Here is a 15,159-nt window from a genome sequence, read left to right on the forward strand (position 1 = left end):
TCTCTGGGACGGATGCTTCAAACAGAGACCTGAGAATTGGGTGTCGGAGGCTCTTGCCTGTAATCCTAGCTACTCAGGAGGCTGAGATCTGAGGATCGTGGTTCAAAGCCAGCTCGGGCAGGAAGGTCCATGAGACTCTAATCTCCGATGAACCACCAGAAAGTCAGAAGTGGTGCTGTGGCTCAAAGTGGTAGAGCGCTCGCCTTGAGCCAAAAGAGACAGGGACAGCACCCAGGCCATCAGTTCAAGCTCTAGGACCAAACAAAACCAAAACACAGAGGCAGGATGGATGATGGAATGAGCAGACCTATAGACAAGTGAGACTTTAACCACTCAGAGGTTCTGTGTGCCGCCCTGCCTCAGCCCTGCCCAGCTCAGACACGGTTAACTTCAGACCAGTTGGAGGCAACCGGGATGCTGTGTCACGACCAGTAAGACAGGGGGCAGGCAGGGGGAGCAGACACTGGCAGAGCTCACGGGTGGCTGAGTGCGGCGAGCACAGTTGGCAGATTCCCAGTCTCGGCTTAATGTCCTGGGCAAACAGCGGCGCTGCGGGGCTGCCTGTGGCTTGGACTTCTAGGGGCCCCAAGGGTGGGCTGGGCTGATGGGGCAAGGCGGGTGGAGGGGTAGGGGTACAGTGACATGCTCAGGGGCGCTGTGGCTGCCTCCCAGGCCTGGGGCCTAGGTCATAATAGGCTCAGGCTTTGCACTCAGAGCAGGTCCGAAGGGGCGGGGCGGGGGAGGCGGTGTGTTCTGGGTCTAGGACTCCAGGGTATCTGCGGGGGTAGGGGCAGCAGGGAGGACTTTGTTCAGGCTGGTTGGTTACTGGGGGACAGCGTCCTGCAAGGTGCCCCCCTCCCGTTCCTGATGCACACAGGTCATGTGCAGGCCTCGGCTTGCCCATCTGTCGGGGTGGCTCTGACCTAGGGCGGCAGAGCCGGACAGACATGCGTGGTCTGCGTGTGGTCTGGGGGGGCAGGCAACCCCACGGGGCTTCCTCAGGCTGCACCCCCTGCCCCCCTGCCCCTGTCCATGCTGGTGGACACAGCTCTCCCCCTGCCACCCCCCAGTGGCATCTGAGAGCCCCATCCCCTGTTCGTCTCCCCCACCTCCTCCCCTCCGTGACACCTGTGTTTTCCTTCTCCCACAAGAATGTTTCAACCATCCTGGGCCCCAGTCCCACCCCATTGTGAACAACACCCCATTTCCCCACCTTGACAGGCCCAGGCCTGCCCCAAGGGGCCAGCCTGCTACCCCCTGCTGGAGAAGGCCAAATACACCTGTTTACCTTTGGGCCTCAGCCCAGCAAGGAGCTGCACCTGACTCCTGTCCACCTGCCCACTTCCTTCCCGGCCTCCAGCCTTTGCCAGGAAGCTGGGGGCAGGATGGGGGGCCTGTGTACTGCCCAGGGGGAGGGGGAGGGGTGATGGCGGGATGGACTGCCATATTCCTGCCCCTGGTGTAGCTCAGCGCTGAAGAGGGCCTTGGCCAGTTTGTTCCAGGAAAGCAGAATTCAAAGCAAGGCTGGGGGAGAACTCCAGGGGCTTTTAGGTCTGAGGGTCACTGCCCCCCCCCCCCATTGTGGCTTGTCCTGTGGAATAGGAAGTACTTAGGGTGGGAGGGGAAGGCTCCAAGGCCCCAGCTCCAATCCTTTCTTCTCCCCTCCTGCTGTAGAATTCTTGGCTGGGGGTTTTCGTGGGGAAAGGGAAGAAGCAGGAGTTTCAGGGACAGAAGGCTGGCTCCTTCTTTTGGGAAATGAAAGGGCTTCCTTCCCCTCTTCCCCAGTCCTTGAGAATGCAATCACGTCACCCTGTCACTAGAGTTCTAGACCAGAAACCCCCCTTCAGGGCAGGTCCAGCCACTCTCCTCAACACATAGAATAAAGAAAGCAACAATGAAGCTGGGAGTCAGGGGCTCACACCTGTCATCCTAGCTACTCAGGAGGTTGAGATCTGAGGATCACGGTTCAAAGCTAACCTGGGCAGGAAAGCCCATGAAACATTTCATTCTAATTGATCACCAAAAAAGCCAGAGGTGGAGCTGTGGCTCCAGTGGTAGAGTGCTAGCCCTGAGCAAAAGAAGCTCAAGGACAGCACCCAGGCCCTGAGTTCAAGCTCTGGGACTAGCACAGAAACAAAAATAAAATCAGTATGGGAAGAGGCAAAGGGCGAGTTCCAGCTCATCTTGGGGTAGAGGTAGGAGCTTTAGGTTTAACTAGAGGAAGGATGAGGGGAGAAAACTTTCAGAATTGAGTGAAGAGTGATCTGGCTGATCGTGACCTCTGACATTGTCATGGCTGCCCCTCACTGGAGAGGAGTGATCTGGAACTCTTACTTGGGGTACAGGCTCCTCCTCAGAGATAACTGTCCTCATTTGGGGAATGATGTCCCATCCTGTGAGGCTCTGGGGTTCCTTCCATTGGGGGTAGTTTTGATCACTTGTCATAGAGGTGTTCTCCATCCATCCTGTCCTTCCTGGAACCCAAGGTGATCACAGGGAAGACTCAGCAAAGGAGACAGGACGCAACCTAGATGCGGAGATGCTAAACTTTTGTCCTGCTTTCAAGTTCAATCCCAAGGAAGGGGCTGGTTTGCTTTCCAGCCAAAGCTGTTTCTAAGTCCCTGTTATCAACCTGTTCAGAGAACCTGTCATGGGCTCAAAAGAAGTAAGGTATGGAAGGCACCAGGTGATTTTGAACTGAAGAGCTGGCACAGAGCTTGCACATGCTCTGTGGATTGGGTGACTGACACTAAGACCCAAATCCTGGTTATAGGAGGTTCCAGAGAGTGCAGCCTTGCTTTAGGGACATCATACTGAGATTAAATGAACTTTTTTTTTTTTTTTTAAAGAAAGAGCCACCCTGCTCATTGGTTAGAGCAGGGATGCTGAACTGGGCTGGGAGTGTGGCTTAGTGGTAGAGTGCTTGCCTAGCACGCATGAAGCCCTGGGTTCGAGTCCTCAGTACCACATACACAGAAAGAGCCAGAAGTGGTGCTGTGGCTCAAGTGGTAGAGCGCTAGTGTTGAGCATAGAGAGGCTCAGGGACAGTGCCCAGGCCTTGAGTTCAGGCCCCAGGACTGGCAAAAAAAGAAATACACTGAACTGAAAATTCAGACTTGCCCAACCCCTAGTTCTGCCCTCTGAAAGGTTACACAACCCCCCTCCTCTCTCCTGTTTTGACTGCAATATTGGTGATTTTGTGTGTTTGTATGCCAGTGCTAGGGCTTGAACTCAAGGCCTCATGCTGTCCCTTGGCCTTTTTTTTTTTTTGCCAGTCTTGGGGCTTGAACTCAAGGCCTGGGCACTGTCTCTGAGCTTCTTTTGCTCAAGGCTAGTGATCTACCACATGAGTCACAGCACCACTTCCAGCTTTTCCTGTTTATGTGGTACTGAGGAATTGAACCCAGGGCTTCATGCATGCTAGGCAAGCACTCTCCTAAGCCACCTTCCCAGCCCCTCTCTGAGCTTGGATTTTTCACACAAGGCTGAAGCACTTGAGCCACAGCTCTACTTCTGGCTTTTCTGGGGGGTGGGGAGGGGTGGTTAATTGTAGATAACAGTCTCATGGACTTTTCTGCCTGGGTTGGCTTCCAACTGTGATCCTCAGATCTCAGCCTCCTGAGCTAGGATTACAGGTGTGGCCACTGATACCAGGCTCCTGTTTCTAGGGATCTCAAAGAGAATAAGGTGGATTCTGAGCCCCACTAGAGATCTGGCCTCAGACTGTGTCCTTCTCCCTTTCAGCATGGGCCTCCCTTTCAGCAGGCTGTGGCACATCCAGTGTCCTTCTAGAATGTTCCCATCTTGGCCATGGCCCGAAGCTGATCTTGGGGGGCTGGTGAAGGCTGGTGTTCCCCTTGTTCCCCTCATGTTGCATGGGTCTGTGAAGAGGAGGTGGGGGAGGAGGGGAGGTGTGAAGAGTTGGGGCTGTGCTAAGCCAGCCCCGTCTGGGTGCCGCCTGGGAGAGGATGGGCGGCTGACTTCTGGGCTCAGAGAGGCCTCAGCCCCTCCTGCTGTGCAGTGAGTGTGCCCTTCTGGAATATTTGGAATAATTAGCAAATGAAAGCAGCGAGTTAGCCCCAAGAATGCCAGGTTGGCCTACCGCCAAACTTGAGGACGAGAAAGAAAGGGACATGGAAAGAGGTCTGCGGAGCTGGGCAGGATTGTGTGTGTGTGTGTGTGTGTGTGTGTGTGTGTGTGTGTGTGTGTTTCTGTGGGCTGGGTGGGGAGGTGGGTCCCAAGCAAACCTAGGGGAAAGGGACTGAAAGGTTCTGGACCCTCAGACACACACATCTCGTGCCTCGGTTTCCCCATCAAGAACCTAGTGGTCTGGACCCTCATAAAGTGAGTCTGCCAGTGTGAATGAGGGGGGGAGGAAGATCTGAGCACACTCCCCCCTCCCCCTCCATCTCCATTCCCTGGGGTCCTTCCTCCTCCCTAGCCTTGCCCTGGGCTGGGTCAGGTAAATACACCAGAGTGGAGAAACAGAACCCTGGAGCCCCCCCCCCCCCCCCCCCCCCGCCAACCTCCCAGCCCATTCCTCCACGCGGGAGGACCAGGGAGGGAGGTGCTGGGAATAGACCCAGGCCAGGGATGCAGACGAGCCTGGGCAGGCCCTCTTTGTGGGGGATGGCATGAGCCCGGGGCACGCTGGCCTTTGTGAGTCCGTGGGGCCTGGCAGGGTGAACCTCCTCCGGGCCTCCAGCCCCCCCAGAGCTCTGGGCAACAGCTCTCCCCAGTGCCTGGACGGAGCCCGGAGGTGCAGGCCTCCTCTCAGCCCCTTCTTCCCCCAGGGACCCTGAGGCGGTGAGGAGGGGCGCTCATGGGGGGGGTCCCTGCAGGTCCTCACTGACTCTTCTTCTGCCCCCCTTCCCCCCCCAACCAAAACAATAGGTTCTCCATCTTCCCAGGGAAAGATCTGAGGAGGACATTTTGATGTTTTTTTTTTTCCCAAATTTTATTTTTAAAAATGTCTTTTATTGTAAATACGTTTCCATGAAAAATGTTAACTCGCTTCCATGTGGAGAGGTGGATGCAGGTCACAGACCCTGGGGTGGGGGTGGGGGGTCAGGGAAGAGCCAGGCCCGGCTGCCCCTCCCCCAGTGCAGGCAGGGGGGGGTGAGGCCGCCCCCTTCCTGTGCCCGCAGGTTCCAGTGAGCTGGGCACATCTCGGTGAAGGCTTAGCTACAGCTACGGTGTGCACTACCTTAGTCTGGCTGTCCCCACCCCCACCCCCGCAGCTTGGCTGCTCCTTCCCGACACCCCCGAGCCCCGTCTTCCCGCTGCTCTCAGCCTCAAGTCGGGCTCAAAGATTAGGGGGTTCGTACCCTCTACCCCATCTCTATGGATGGGGCCAGGCGAAGGTCCCAGAGGCCTTAGGGAACATCTTGCCCCCCTGGGCATCCCCCTTACCTCCGTTCTGCCTTTCTGCACCCCTCCCCCAGCCCAGCCCCTTCCCTGTTCCTTCCTAGCAGCAGCAGGGACCCCAGGGAGGCGCTGCTGGGAGAGGCCTCCCGGGGCTTAATTTGCTGTCACCTAATGAGCATTTGTTGTACCTGGGAACTTTCTCTGGACGGAGGCCTGGGGAGGAGGCAGGAGGCAGTGGGTGAGGAGGGTGAGGTGCTCTGGGGAGGACCCAGTTCTGCTCCTCCCCAGCCCAGCTGGGCCCTCCAGGCCTCGGCTCTCTTCAGTCCCGGGGTGGGGGAGAGGGGCAGGGAGATGTGAATCAATGAAACACTGTGTGTACATGGGGGAGGGGTGCCGACGAGGGGAGGCAGCAATTCTGGTCCTGGACCCCCCCAGTTCGCAGCCTCCTGGGCTTGGATCTGAGGACATCCTCGGCTGGCAGCAGTGTGACCTGGTGGAGCCAGCCCCGGGAGACCTGGCCCAGCCCCTGCCTGGGAAGGTGGGCTTGTCCGTGGGCCGGTGTGGGGGGGCAGTTCTGGGCCCTGACTTGGGCACTGTCCGGAGGTGGGGTGGGGTCTGGCCTCTTACAAGAAAGCACCCACACTGGCCCAGTCCTGCAGGTCAGCGGCCAGGGTGGCATCCCCCACCTCAAAGAGGGGCTCGGGGGGCAGGCAGCTGCTACCACTCTCGTCCCATGGGTGCTGCAAGAAGGACGTAGCCAGGAAGGTCTCGTCAAAGTCCAGGCTGTCGGCGGCCTGGTCCACGGAAGGACCCCAGGTAGCGGGGCAGTCGATGTGGTGGCCGTGGACGGTGAGGTCCACGTCCCCGTGGGAGGCGGGGCTCAGTGGTGGGCTCAGCTCCAGGGCCTCCAGGGTGCTCAGCTCCCCCCCCAGAGTCCCAGCCTCAAAGATGGCCTCCCAGTCGAAGTTGCCTTTGAGGGGTTCCAGCTCCCCCTGCTCCTCCTGGGTCAGCAGCAGCGTGGTGGAGGGCCGCAGCACCTTGGCCACACGCTTGGGCAAGGGCTGCTTGCGCTTATGCCCCAGCCTACCCTCGCCCGCTCCCCAGCCCCCCTCCCCCGTGGCCTCCTCAAACTCCCGCAGCAGCTGCTGGGCTTCCGTGTTCACGGTCAGCGGCCCGGCCCAGGGGGCGGCACTGGGCTCCGGGGGGGCCTGTCGGGCAAAGGCCGGGTGGATGTGGACCGGAGGCAGCCGTCGCTTCTTGAAGGCCCCGCTCAGCAGCCGCTCCGCATACTGGGGGTCGATGCGCCAGAAGCCCCCCTTGCCTGGCTCGTCCTTCTCCCGGGGCACTTTGATGAAGCACTTGTTCAAGGACAGGTTGTGGCGAATGGAATTCTGGGCCGGGGAGAGAGCAAGAGGAAAAGAAGGGCTAGGTCAGGGGGGCAGCGGTGACGGAGGGACACCGGGGGCTCCTCATGCCTCCTCCTCCGCTTCCCCCCCACCCCAACTTTCCGATGGGGGGGGGGAAGGAAGGGGAAGACAGATCCACTCTCCCTGACCAGGCATCTGAGGCTCTGGGACACCAGCCACAGGGCACTGGGGCCCCGGAGTGCTGCTGGGGACTTTTGTTCTCTGTTGCCGGGATATCTGCCTGCTCAGTCATCCGAGCTCTGAGCTGCGGGGTGGCTCTCAGTGCTCCCCCCACCTCCCCACCACCGTCCGGTTGAGTCCCCTGCTGTCCCTCCCTTATACTGCTGTTTGTGGCCTGGCCAAAGCCCTAGGCTCCCCCAGGGCCTGGACTGCCATCTCTTAGCTGGCCCTCTATGAAGCGAGTGAGGGGTGTGTGTGTGTGTGTGTGTGTGTGTGAGGAGGGTGTGTGTAGGGATGAGGAGTGGGGGTGGGGGGAATCTAGTAATTCCTTGTTTGTTGAGCCAGCTGCTGGCCCGGGCCTTCACCCCTGCAGCAAACCCTCTCTTTCCACCCAGGCTCCGTTGATTATTACCCAGCCAAGAGCATGGGGCTCATTCCTGAGGCCTGAGCTGCACAGCGCCCGAGCTGCACAAGCCGTGGGTCATGGTGGGGTGGGCTCTCCTGCCCTCAGGTCAGGGAAATTGGAATGGCCTGGCACTATGAGCCGGTGCACTGCCCCAGGGAACACTGGGCATCCTTAGATCCCGATGGCTGAAGACTCTCAGGGCAATGTCTACTCAGCTGTACACCCATCCTCCTCCTGCCTTGTCCGTTCTTGGATCCTTAGTTCTGTCCACACCATGTCGGGGGTCAGGGGTCCTGGCTAGAATAGCAAGTCAAGCAAGGTGGGCAGTGACCTCAGCGAGGCTAGGATGTTTACATGGCGGCCTGGGCCCCTTGGCTGCTCTGTGCCGGGTTCCGGAGACTGGGAACATGAAGCCAGTGCAGCAAGAAGAGCCCCTGTGGAAAGCACCTGGCTCAGGTAATTGTTCCCCTAGGGAGCCTAGCTGACAAGGGGAAGAGTGAAGGCAGGAAAGTGGGGAGAGGTTGAAGTGGAGGCTGGGACGGTGGCGTTAGGAAGGCCCCGTACCCCCTGCGCCGGGCAGCGGCGGGCCCTCATACCCCCCCAGCGCTCTGCCCTGCCCGGCCCTCCTTCAAACCAGAGGCCTGCAAGGCACCAGGGCAGAGGCAGGCAGGAAGGACTTCCTTTCCTCTTCTGAGTCTGGGTCCCTGAGAAAGTCCTGGATCAGTTTGTCTAGGAATTCTAGAACTCGGGACAAGAATCTTCCCTCAACCAGTCACCCTCCCCGGGAGATGACGCTGGTCCCTCAGAACCTGGAAATCTGCGCCCTGAAGCCCTGTGTCCCCCTCTTCCCCCATCGTCTCCTCCCTCCGTCCTCTGAAGTCAAGAACTGGATTCCACACGTCGGGGAGGGGGTGGGGGGGTGTCCTAGCTGCACCCCCCAACACGTGGCCTGGCAGATCCGGGAGGAGGCCCGGTGCGGGGCCGGGAGGAGGGAGCGGCGGCCACCCGCGCCTCCCCTACCTGCCAGGTGGGGTCGGCGTGGCGGAAGTAGCAGAAGTTGTCGGTGATCCACTTGTAGATGGCCGACAGCGTGATCTTGGTGGCCTTGCTGGCCTGCATGGCCATGCAGATGAGCGTGGCGTACGAGTAGGGCGGCTTCACGTGCGGGTTGGTGGCGTAGTCCACGTCGTCGGGGGGCGGGGCCTGCAGGCCCGGGGGCGCGCTCCGCGACGTGCAGGACGACGTGGGCTTGCCCGGCGTGTGCGGCTGCCCGAGGCAGGCGGGGTCGGCCGCCAGGGGGGACCCGGGCGCCACCGAGCCGGGCACCTGGCGGTAGCCGTGGGGGTCCGTGAGCCCCGGGGGCAGGGTGGGCGCCTTGGCGTTGAGGATGGAGAACTCCTGCAGCCACTGCAGGCTGGTGAGGCTGTCGTCCAGGGCGTCCGGCTCCTCCAGGCCGCCCTCAGGCCCGGCCTCCTCCGCCGCCGGCCCCGCTCCCGAGAGGCGCAGCCAGCTCTCCGCCATGTCTGCGGGAACTCTCCGAGGGGGCGGTCAACAGGCAGGAGCCGAGCCCGGCTGGCCCGCCGCGCTCTCCGGCCCGCCGCTTCCCGAGGCTCCAGTTACGCGGCCTCCGGGATTCGCGCTTCCATCCCGCGACCCGGGGGTCGCCTCCTCCAAACACCAATGCGGGGCCTGCGGGAGCAGAGCGGGGGGGGGCCTGAGCGCTCTCCCGCCCCCCCCCGGGGAGGGCAGAGGGGGGCGGAGGGGGGGCTGCGCGGTCACCCCGCCGGGGAGGGCTCTGCAGCGCCCGGGCCTGACCCCCGCCGTCCCGCCCCATCGCTCCCATAGCCCTTCGACGGTTCTTTCGCCACACAGGGAAGCGGGGGAGAGGAGGGCAGCGGAGTCCAAGCGCGGGAAATCGGGACGACCCCCAGCAAGCAGGAGGAAAATAAGTGGGGGGACGGGGGGGCAGAACCACGGCTGGGGCGAGGGAGGCGATCCGGACCCAGAAAGGAGGCTCTAGGATCAGGGATCCCGGGACGAGAGGGGAAATGAGTTACGGGGGAGGGGGCAGGAGCGGGGTCCCCGAAACCCCTCAAATGTCAGTCCCCAGCCCCACCGTTTCCGTCGGGGATCGGTGGGCAGAGCAGGCTGGTAGCGACGCCCTGGCTTCCCGTGACCCGCAGCCCTCCTGGTCCCTTACCTGGCTCAGAGCGCAGCCCGGGCCAGAGGAAGGTTCTGGAAGAAGTTCCTCCCACACCCCCGCGGCTCCGTGCCCCCAGCTCGAGGGCCCCGCCAGCGCCTCTCGATGCCCCCCCCTCGCCCGACGGCGCTTCTCCGAGTGCCCGCGGCCTGGGGACCGGCATTAAGTAGCCGTTCCGAAGGCTTCTCCCGCTGCCATGGCGACGCCCCGCCCCCGTAAACAGCTTCCGCTGCTGCTATTGGCCAGCGCGTCGCCAAGGAGACCCCGGGCTCGCGCTCCTCTCGGCGGCGGCGGCGGCTCTGTCGGAACTCCCTCCCCGTGCCGCCCTCTCCCGCGCCACCCAGCCCCCTACCCGCCGGCGGGTCGGGGTGCGTTCCCGCCGGAGGGCCCCGCGCTGGGTCGCCCAAGCGCGCGACTCGCGCCCGAGGCCCCGGGAACGGCCACGCCCGCCCCCGCCCGCGTCGGGCTTCGGGCGGCGCCGAGGCCCGGCCGGCTGGGCGGCGGGGTCGGGAGGCCAGCGCCGGGCCCCTGCCCGCGGGCTCGGGCTGCTCCTCCCCCGCCCCCCCCCGCTTTGGGCCCTGGCCGGTGGCCGCGGGCAGGTCTGACTCCGATGCCACCTGCCGCTCACACCCGCAGAGCCGGACCCGCGGCCCGCACCCCGCGCCGGGTACCCCGGCGCCTCCCGGTAAGCGGCTCTCTCCCTCCCTGTGCCGCCAAGCTCCTGGAAGCTGGCATTCCAGAAGCTTCTGCAGGGCTGTCACCCCCCCCCATTCCAGTGGCCGAGGGGGAGGTCTCCGGTTTAAGGCGGCCGGGGCCCAGAGCTGGAGCTGAGGCTGCAGGCAGGTCAGGAAGTGGAGGCAGGAAGGCCACACACGAATCCACCGTGGGGTTCACACCTCTCCTTCCCATGTAAACAGTTTTATTCATTTTTAAGAATCATGCAGCAATCCATAAATATTGCATCCTCGACGTCCCCACTGCAGTGCGCGTGCGCGTCCTCCGACGGCGCACGTGGTCGGTGCACGCAGCGCGCACGCGCACACACCAGGTACGCAGCTCCTAAGCAAAATGAGTGACGGCATGCCAACACCAGGTGGGCAGGACCTCGCTTCCAGAAAGCCAGCTTAGTGTTTGGGTCTGTGCCTGGGAGGTGCCCCTTGGGGGGGAGCATATACTCTGGTGGGATAGAACGGGGTAGAAGGCAAGAAGATTCTTCGAGGGAATCAAGACCACTAAGAAAGCAAGAGCACCCGGGGGCCAGGCTGTGTGGTCAGAGACAGGCCTCCGTCACACTCCCTGGGCAAGTTCAACATGAATACCTCTATAACAGACTAGGGCAGGCGTGAAGGTTGTCCTGTTCCTGGTCAGGCTGACGGAGGCCCATTCGGGCGGATGGGCTGTTTCTGCTTACCATGAGCTAAATGAGAAGGGGAGCAGGAATTGGACAAGGCAGTATAAAGGGCACGCTGACTACCCTAGGTGTGTCTTGGCCACGGAGCCGAGGCCCACCTAGGAGGGTTATGGCGCACTGGCTTGTGAGGAAGGGCTGGCCATAATGGCTTCTTCTTGAGAGTTCCTGCTGTTTACCTGAGTCTCCTGCCCCTTGGCTGTGGATCACACCACACCGTGAACACTGCCTGCCTGCTGGGTGAGGGGGGGGGCCTGTGAGCCACCACCCAGGAGGAGGGACCCTCCCTGTTGCCTGCTGCTTCTAGGGTCATACTGCAAGGAAGTTAGGAAGTAGGGTTATTGCTCAACTTATACTGGTTCAAACCTGGAATATCAACAGGGTCTGAGAATGTCGCAGGAAGGAAAGGAGGTCCTGGTGGGGGCGGGGCTCCCTGTGGTTCTCGGAGAGGGTGGGCATGACACGGGAACTCAAGCTCACCAGGCAGGACAGACGCCCCTCTCTAGAAGGGCAGGCCATGTGCCACAACCACTAGGCAGTGTGACAATCACCGTACTCCTGGGCCTCTGCGGCTACACCAAAAAGAGCCACAGCTCCTTTTTTTTGGAAAGTTCACCTAGGTAGGCGACAACTGTCAATCCTAACACATCGCAGGCCCAGCCCGAGGCCTTCTGCTTCTAACAGTAATCACTTCCGGTTCTGTTTTCCAGGCTATCACATGTCCCACTAAATAAGCACATTTTTCAGAAGCCAGAAGCCAGGAGGAATACCTTGAGATGAGAAAGGTGGACACCCAACAACTTCCAGGCCAGCCCTGCTGATTACAGGCGTGGTTTGGTAGCCAACTGAGCATCCCTAAATCGCCTCTACCTGCCCCTTGCCTGTCACGCTCAGGAGATCTGGAAGGCTGGGAATACCTCAAAGCTGTGGAGGGACCTCCACAGGAAGGCTCTGACCCCAGTCCTCTCTCTGGCTTCCAGGCCACTGCTTCTGGCCTGGGGCTCTGCACCATGTTCTTTGGTGACCCTGAACACTTTTTTTTTTTTGTCGGTGGTGGGGTTTTACTCTGGGCCTGGGCGCTGTCCCTCAGCTCTTCAGCTCAAGGTGAGCGCTCTACCACTTGAGCTATACAGCGCCACTTCTGGTTTTCTGGCGGTTTACTGGAGCTAAGAGTCTCACGGACTTTCCTGCCTGGGCTGGCTTTGAACCGTGATCCTCAGATCTCAGCCTCCTGAGTGGCTAGGATGACAGGCATGAGCCACCGGCATCAGCTTGAACACCACTTTTGAGTGGCACTAGTCTATAGTTTCCTTAGCCTATTTCTTCAGTTATTTAAGAAAAAAAAGGTGGAGATGAGGGTGGTAGTATTAAAGACCCCCTGCTCCCTGCCCCTGGATATACACGGAGAGGTGTTCCAGAAATGAGCTGCTTGCAGTGGTGCCTTCCTGACGGCTCCTGATGAGGCCTTGGGCGGGGAGAGGGGTAAGTGCTCCTACCTGGGGCCTCAGACAGGCACGTGAACACAGGAGCCCCGCCCCACGACCACAAGGAAGAGCTGGCTGCCAACTCATACCTAGGTTGCCCCGTCTCCCTGCCCCTCAGAAAGCAGCTCTGGGTGCCCCAGGAGGGGGCAGGTCCACAGAGCGCAAGCTGGCCCTCCCTTCTCATAGGGGCCTTCCCCACACCCACACCGCGGTTCTGACGTGATTACGAGGCGCAGAGACCAGAAACTGCCAGAGATGGGTGTCTGTAACTAAGCTGCCCGAACTCTTGCTGCTTGGTCCACCGTCTCAGGAGAAGAGGGGCATCCCCAGCTCCACCTGCTGAGCAGATCAATGGGCATATGCCAGTCTCTGCGAAGGGTCTCATGGGTGTGAGCCCACAGGAGAAAGGAGAGCTTCTGGTCCCTTCTGAGAGGGTGCGGGAGGGGGGGGGTCAGGTATAGGAAACCAGGTTGGGAAGAAGAGTGGGCTGATTCCGTGCCCATCTCGTGGGGGACGCTCAGGAGGCCAGTGGTCCAGTGAGGATGGATGGAATGCACACAGGAGGGGCCTGGATACAGGGGTGGGTGTTCTCAGACAGCCAACGGACCCCACGCACAGGGCCTGTTCTCCTCGGGGTCCTCCAGGCTGCTGGATGATAAGCGCCGGCGCTGGCTGTTCCGGTGGCTGACAACATTGTCAGCCTGCCAGGTACCTGGAGAAAACAAAATGAAGGTTACAAGAGCCAGGCCGCAGGGCAAGTCCACACAGCGTCTCCCACAGGGCAGTGCAGCTCAGCGGAAGCTAGCAGGATGCTTGGGACCTGAAACTCCTGTGTGTGCAAGCCACAGTAAGGAAGAACGGGAAAAAGGGGCACTGACATATGCAGGGCCGCGGAAGCATCACTGTGGCACGTGCCAGGTGCTCCCTGTTTGGGAACGTACCCTAGGACCCACTGGGGTGTGTAAATTATTTGGGTCTGGAGTTCACCTGTTCCATGGATGAGGACAAGGCAATGGCCTCGCTGAGCTGTGTCTTGCAGAGCGGGGGGAAGTGGGGAGGAGTGAGAAGGTGCGTGTGTTGGCTGGGTGCGGGGGGGGGGGGGGGTGGTGGTGGTGGCTGAGGACAGGCAGGAAGGCGCTAGCCAACCACCAGGGTCCAGGGGTCAGACAGTCTGGGTGGGACTCAGCTTCCCTCCCCATGACTGCGTTGCTGGTGCTGTCCCCACAGGAGACACTAGCACTGATTGAACTTCAGTGCCTGGGGACCCCGTGTCACCGACTATATTCATCTTGCTGTCCTGGAAACCTGCCAGGCCTGGAAACCCACTCCCAGCACACCTCTACGCCACGTCTGCCAGCATGTCCCATTCCCGTTATCTACACCAACCAGGGCCTCACGCCTGGTTTACAGCACGCTGGGCACTTGGGCATCCCTTTGATGGTGACGCCCCCCTCTCTCCCAGGATCATATAGTGTGCTGAGCAGAGTCCTGTCTTCCAGAATTTGTTCAGGCCTCCCTGTCTCCCCAGGGTCTCCCTTTGATTGTCCTCCAGCCAGCAGGTGGCTCCATAATCATTCTCTCCAGGGAAGCTAGAGCGGTCCATCGGTGATGAAAGGGGTTCTGGCCTCTACCCCTGAAGAAGCCTGGCTCTGCTGTGGGCTTGGGCCGCCTTTCACAAGGCGCCTCCTAGCTGCTCCCTAGCAGCTTGGACCCCGCTCCATTCACCTACACTGAGGAAGCTGTGGCCTTTCACACACCTATCAGACACCAGTTCCCCCTGGGGGATGGGGGTGGGCATATATACCATGGCACCTGGTGCCCATGGGGAGGTGTGACTGAGCGTGGTCCAGAGGCCAGGTCAGCCTTGGGTCTGGCCAGCCCAAGACACACAGCTCTGTAGTGGCAAATCACCAGGATGAAGCAGGATTGCGGGCTAGTTCTCCATAAATGCCCTTAGTGAAAATCCATCCTGAGGCTGTAATAGAATGTGGCCAGAGCCCACAGACTGCCTGCGGGCTCCGGACCCTTAGGACCTGAGTCCAAACGTCCTTCTTCCCTCTGAGGGTGGTGCTCCGGGCAGTGTCGGGGTGGGGGATTATCAGGTGGTTGAGTTTGGAACCCCAAATAAAGTAGATTGTTTGTTCATTTATATAATTTGGTAGATGTCATACCTATTCCTCAATGTTTATGGGGCAGGACTCCGGAGCTGCGGCTGTTTAGTAGGAAAGACCAAAAGCAAATGGTAAACAAGAGATAAGACACACATGCACGCACACACAAAAAACAGCAGCAGCCACATCACTACAACCACTGCCACTGCGCCTGCGTGGGAGAAGGTGCCCGGGAGGGCCATCCTGACCAAATGCACAGGTGTCCTTGTACGGACTCTACCACCCTGGGAGCCTTGGCCAGGATGCCCATTAGCTCCTGTAGAACAGACTCAGATGGGCAGTCTAGGGAGGGGAGGCTGGCAGAATGCAGAGCCTTTTGGCCTGGATGGCCAGAAAGGGCCTGCAGCACCCCGACTGCGGTCCCTCCTCGGTGGGCCCACAGAGCACCTTGTGGCTGGACACATCTGGGTGCTGAGGACGTCCCCAGTGTTGTGCCACTCTACCAGGTGGCAGCCAGGCCCAGTAGCCAGAAAACGGAGCAGGGGAAACTTGAAATTGCTACAGGGAAATAAGGGGACATTCCTTCAGTTCCCTTTA

The 15,159-nt window shown here is 60.5% G+C and overlaps 2 protein-coding genes across 3 annotated transcripts in view; both read right to left on the minus strand.

Annotated features, from left to right (window-relative positions):
* Nucleotides 1-4,941: 4,941 nt before the first annotated feature.
* Nucleotides 4,942-8,880, minus strand: Foxj1 (forkhead box J1). The gene is made up of 2 exons (XM_042702593.1): nt 8,380-8,880; nt 4,942-6,758 (listed from the first exon to the last, which is right to left on the minus strand). The coding sequence occupies exons 1-2, from the start codon at nt 8,878-8,880 to the stop codon at nt 5,991-5,993; spliced, it is 1,269 nt and encodes a 422-aa protein (XP_042558527.1). The 3' UTR covers nt 4,942-5,990.
* A 1,592-nt stretch (nt 8,881-10,472) lies between these two features.
* Rnf157 (ring finger protein 157) overlaps nt 10,473-15,159 on the minus strand; it is a 67,359-nt gene continuing 62,672 nt past the window's right edge. Inside the window, exons 19-20 of one of the 2 annotated variants that reach the window (XM_042702590.1) lie at nt 12,248-13,163; nt 10,473-12,000 (exon numbers count right to left, since the gene is read on the minus strand). In XM_042702590.1, the coding sequence (XP_042558524.1) occupies nt 13,042-13,163 (122 nt within the window). In that variant the 3' untranslated portion in view covers nt 10,473-12,000; nt 12,248-13,041. Of the gene's footprint in view, nt 12,001-12,247; nt 13,164-14,594; nt 14,664-15,159 lie in introns of those variants that run through there. The other variant, XM_042702591.1, reaches the window with a different exon arrangement.

Source organism: Dipodomys spectabilis, unplaced genomic scaffold (genome assembly GCF_019054845.1).
Source record: "Dipodomys spectabilis isolate Male_0828 unplaced genomic scaffold, ASM1905484v1 ptg000329l, whole genome shotgun sequence".
Lineage (NCBI taxonomy): Eukaryota > Metazoa > Chordata > Mammalia > Rodentia > Heteromyidae > Dipodomys > Dipodomys spectabilis.

Excerpts from the sequence above, each read along its gene's own strand:
- Foxj1 (XM_042702593.1), bottom strand. The coding sequence starts at position 8,880 with ATGGCGGAGAGCTGGCTGCGCCTCTCGGGAGCGGGGCCGGCGGCGGAG. Across the intron at positions 6,759-8,379 it reads ACGCCGACCCCACCTGGCAG|AATTCCATTCGCCACAACCT; the intron begins GTAGGGGAGGCG and ends TCCCCGGCCCAG.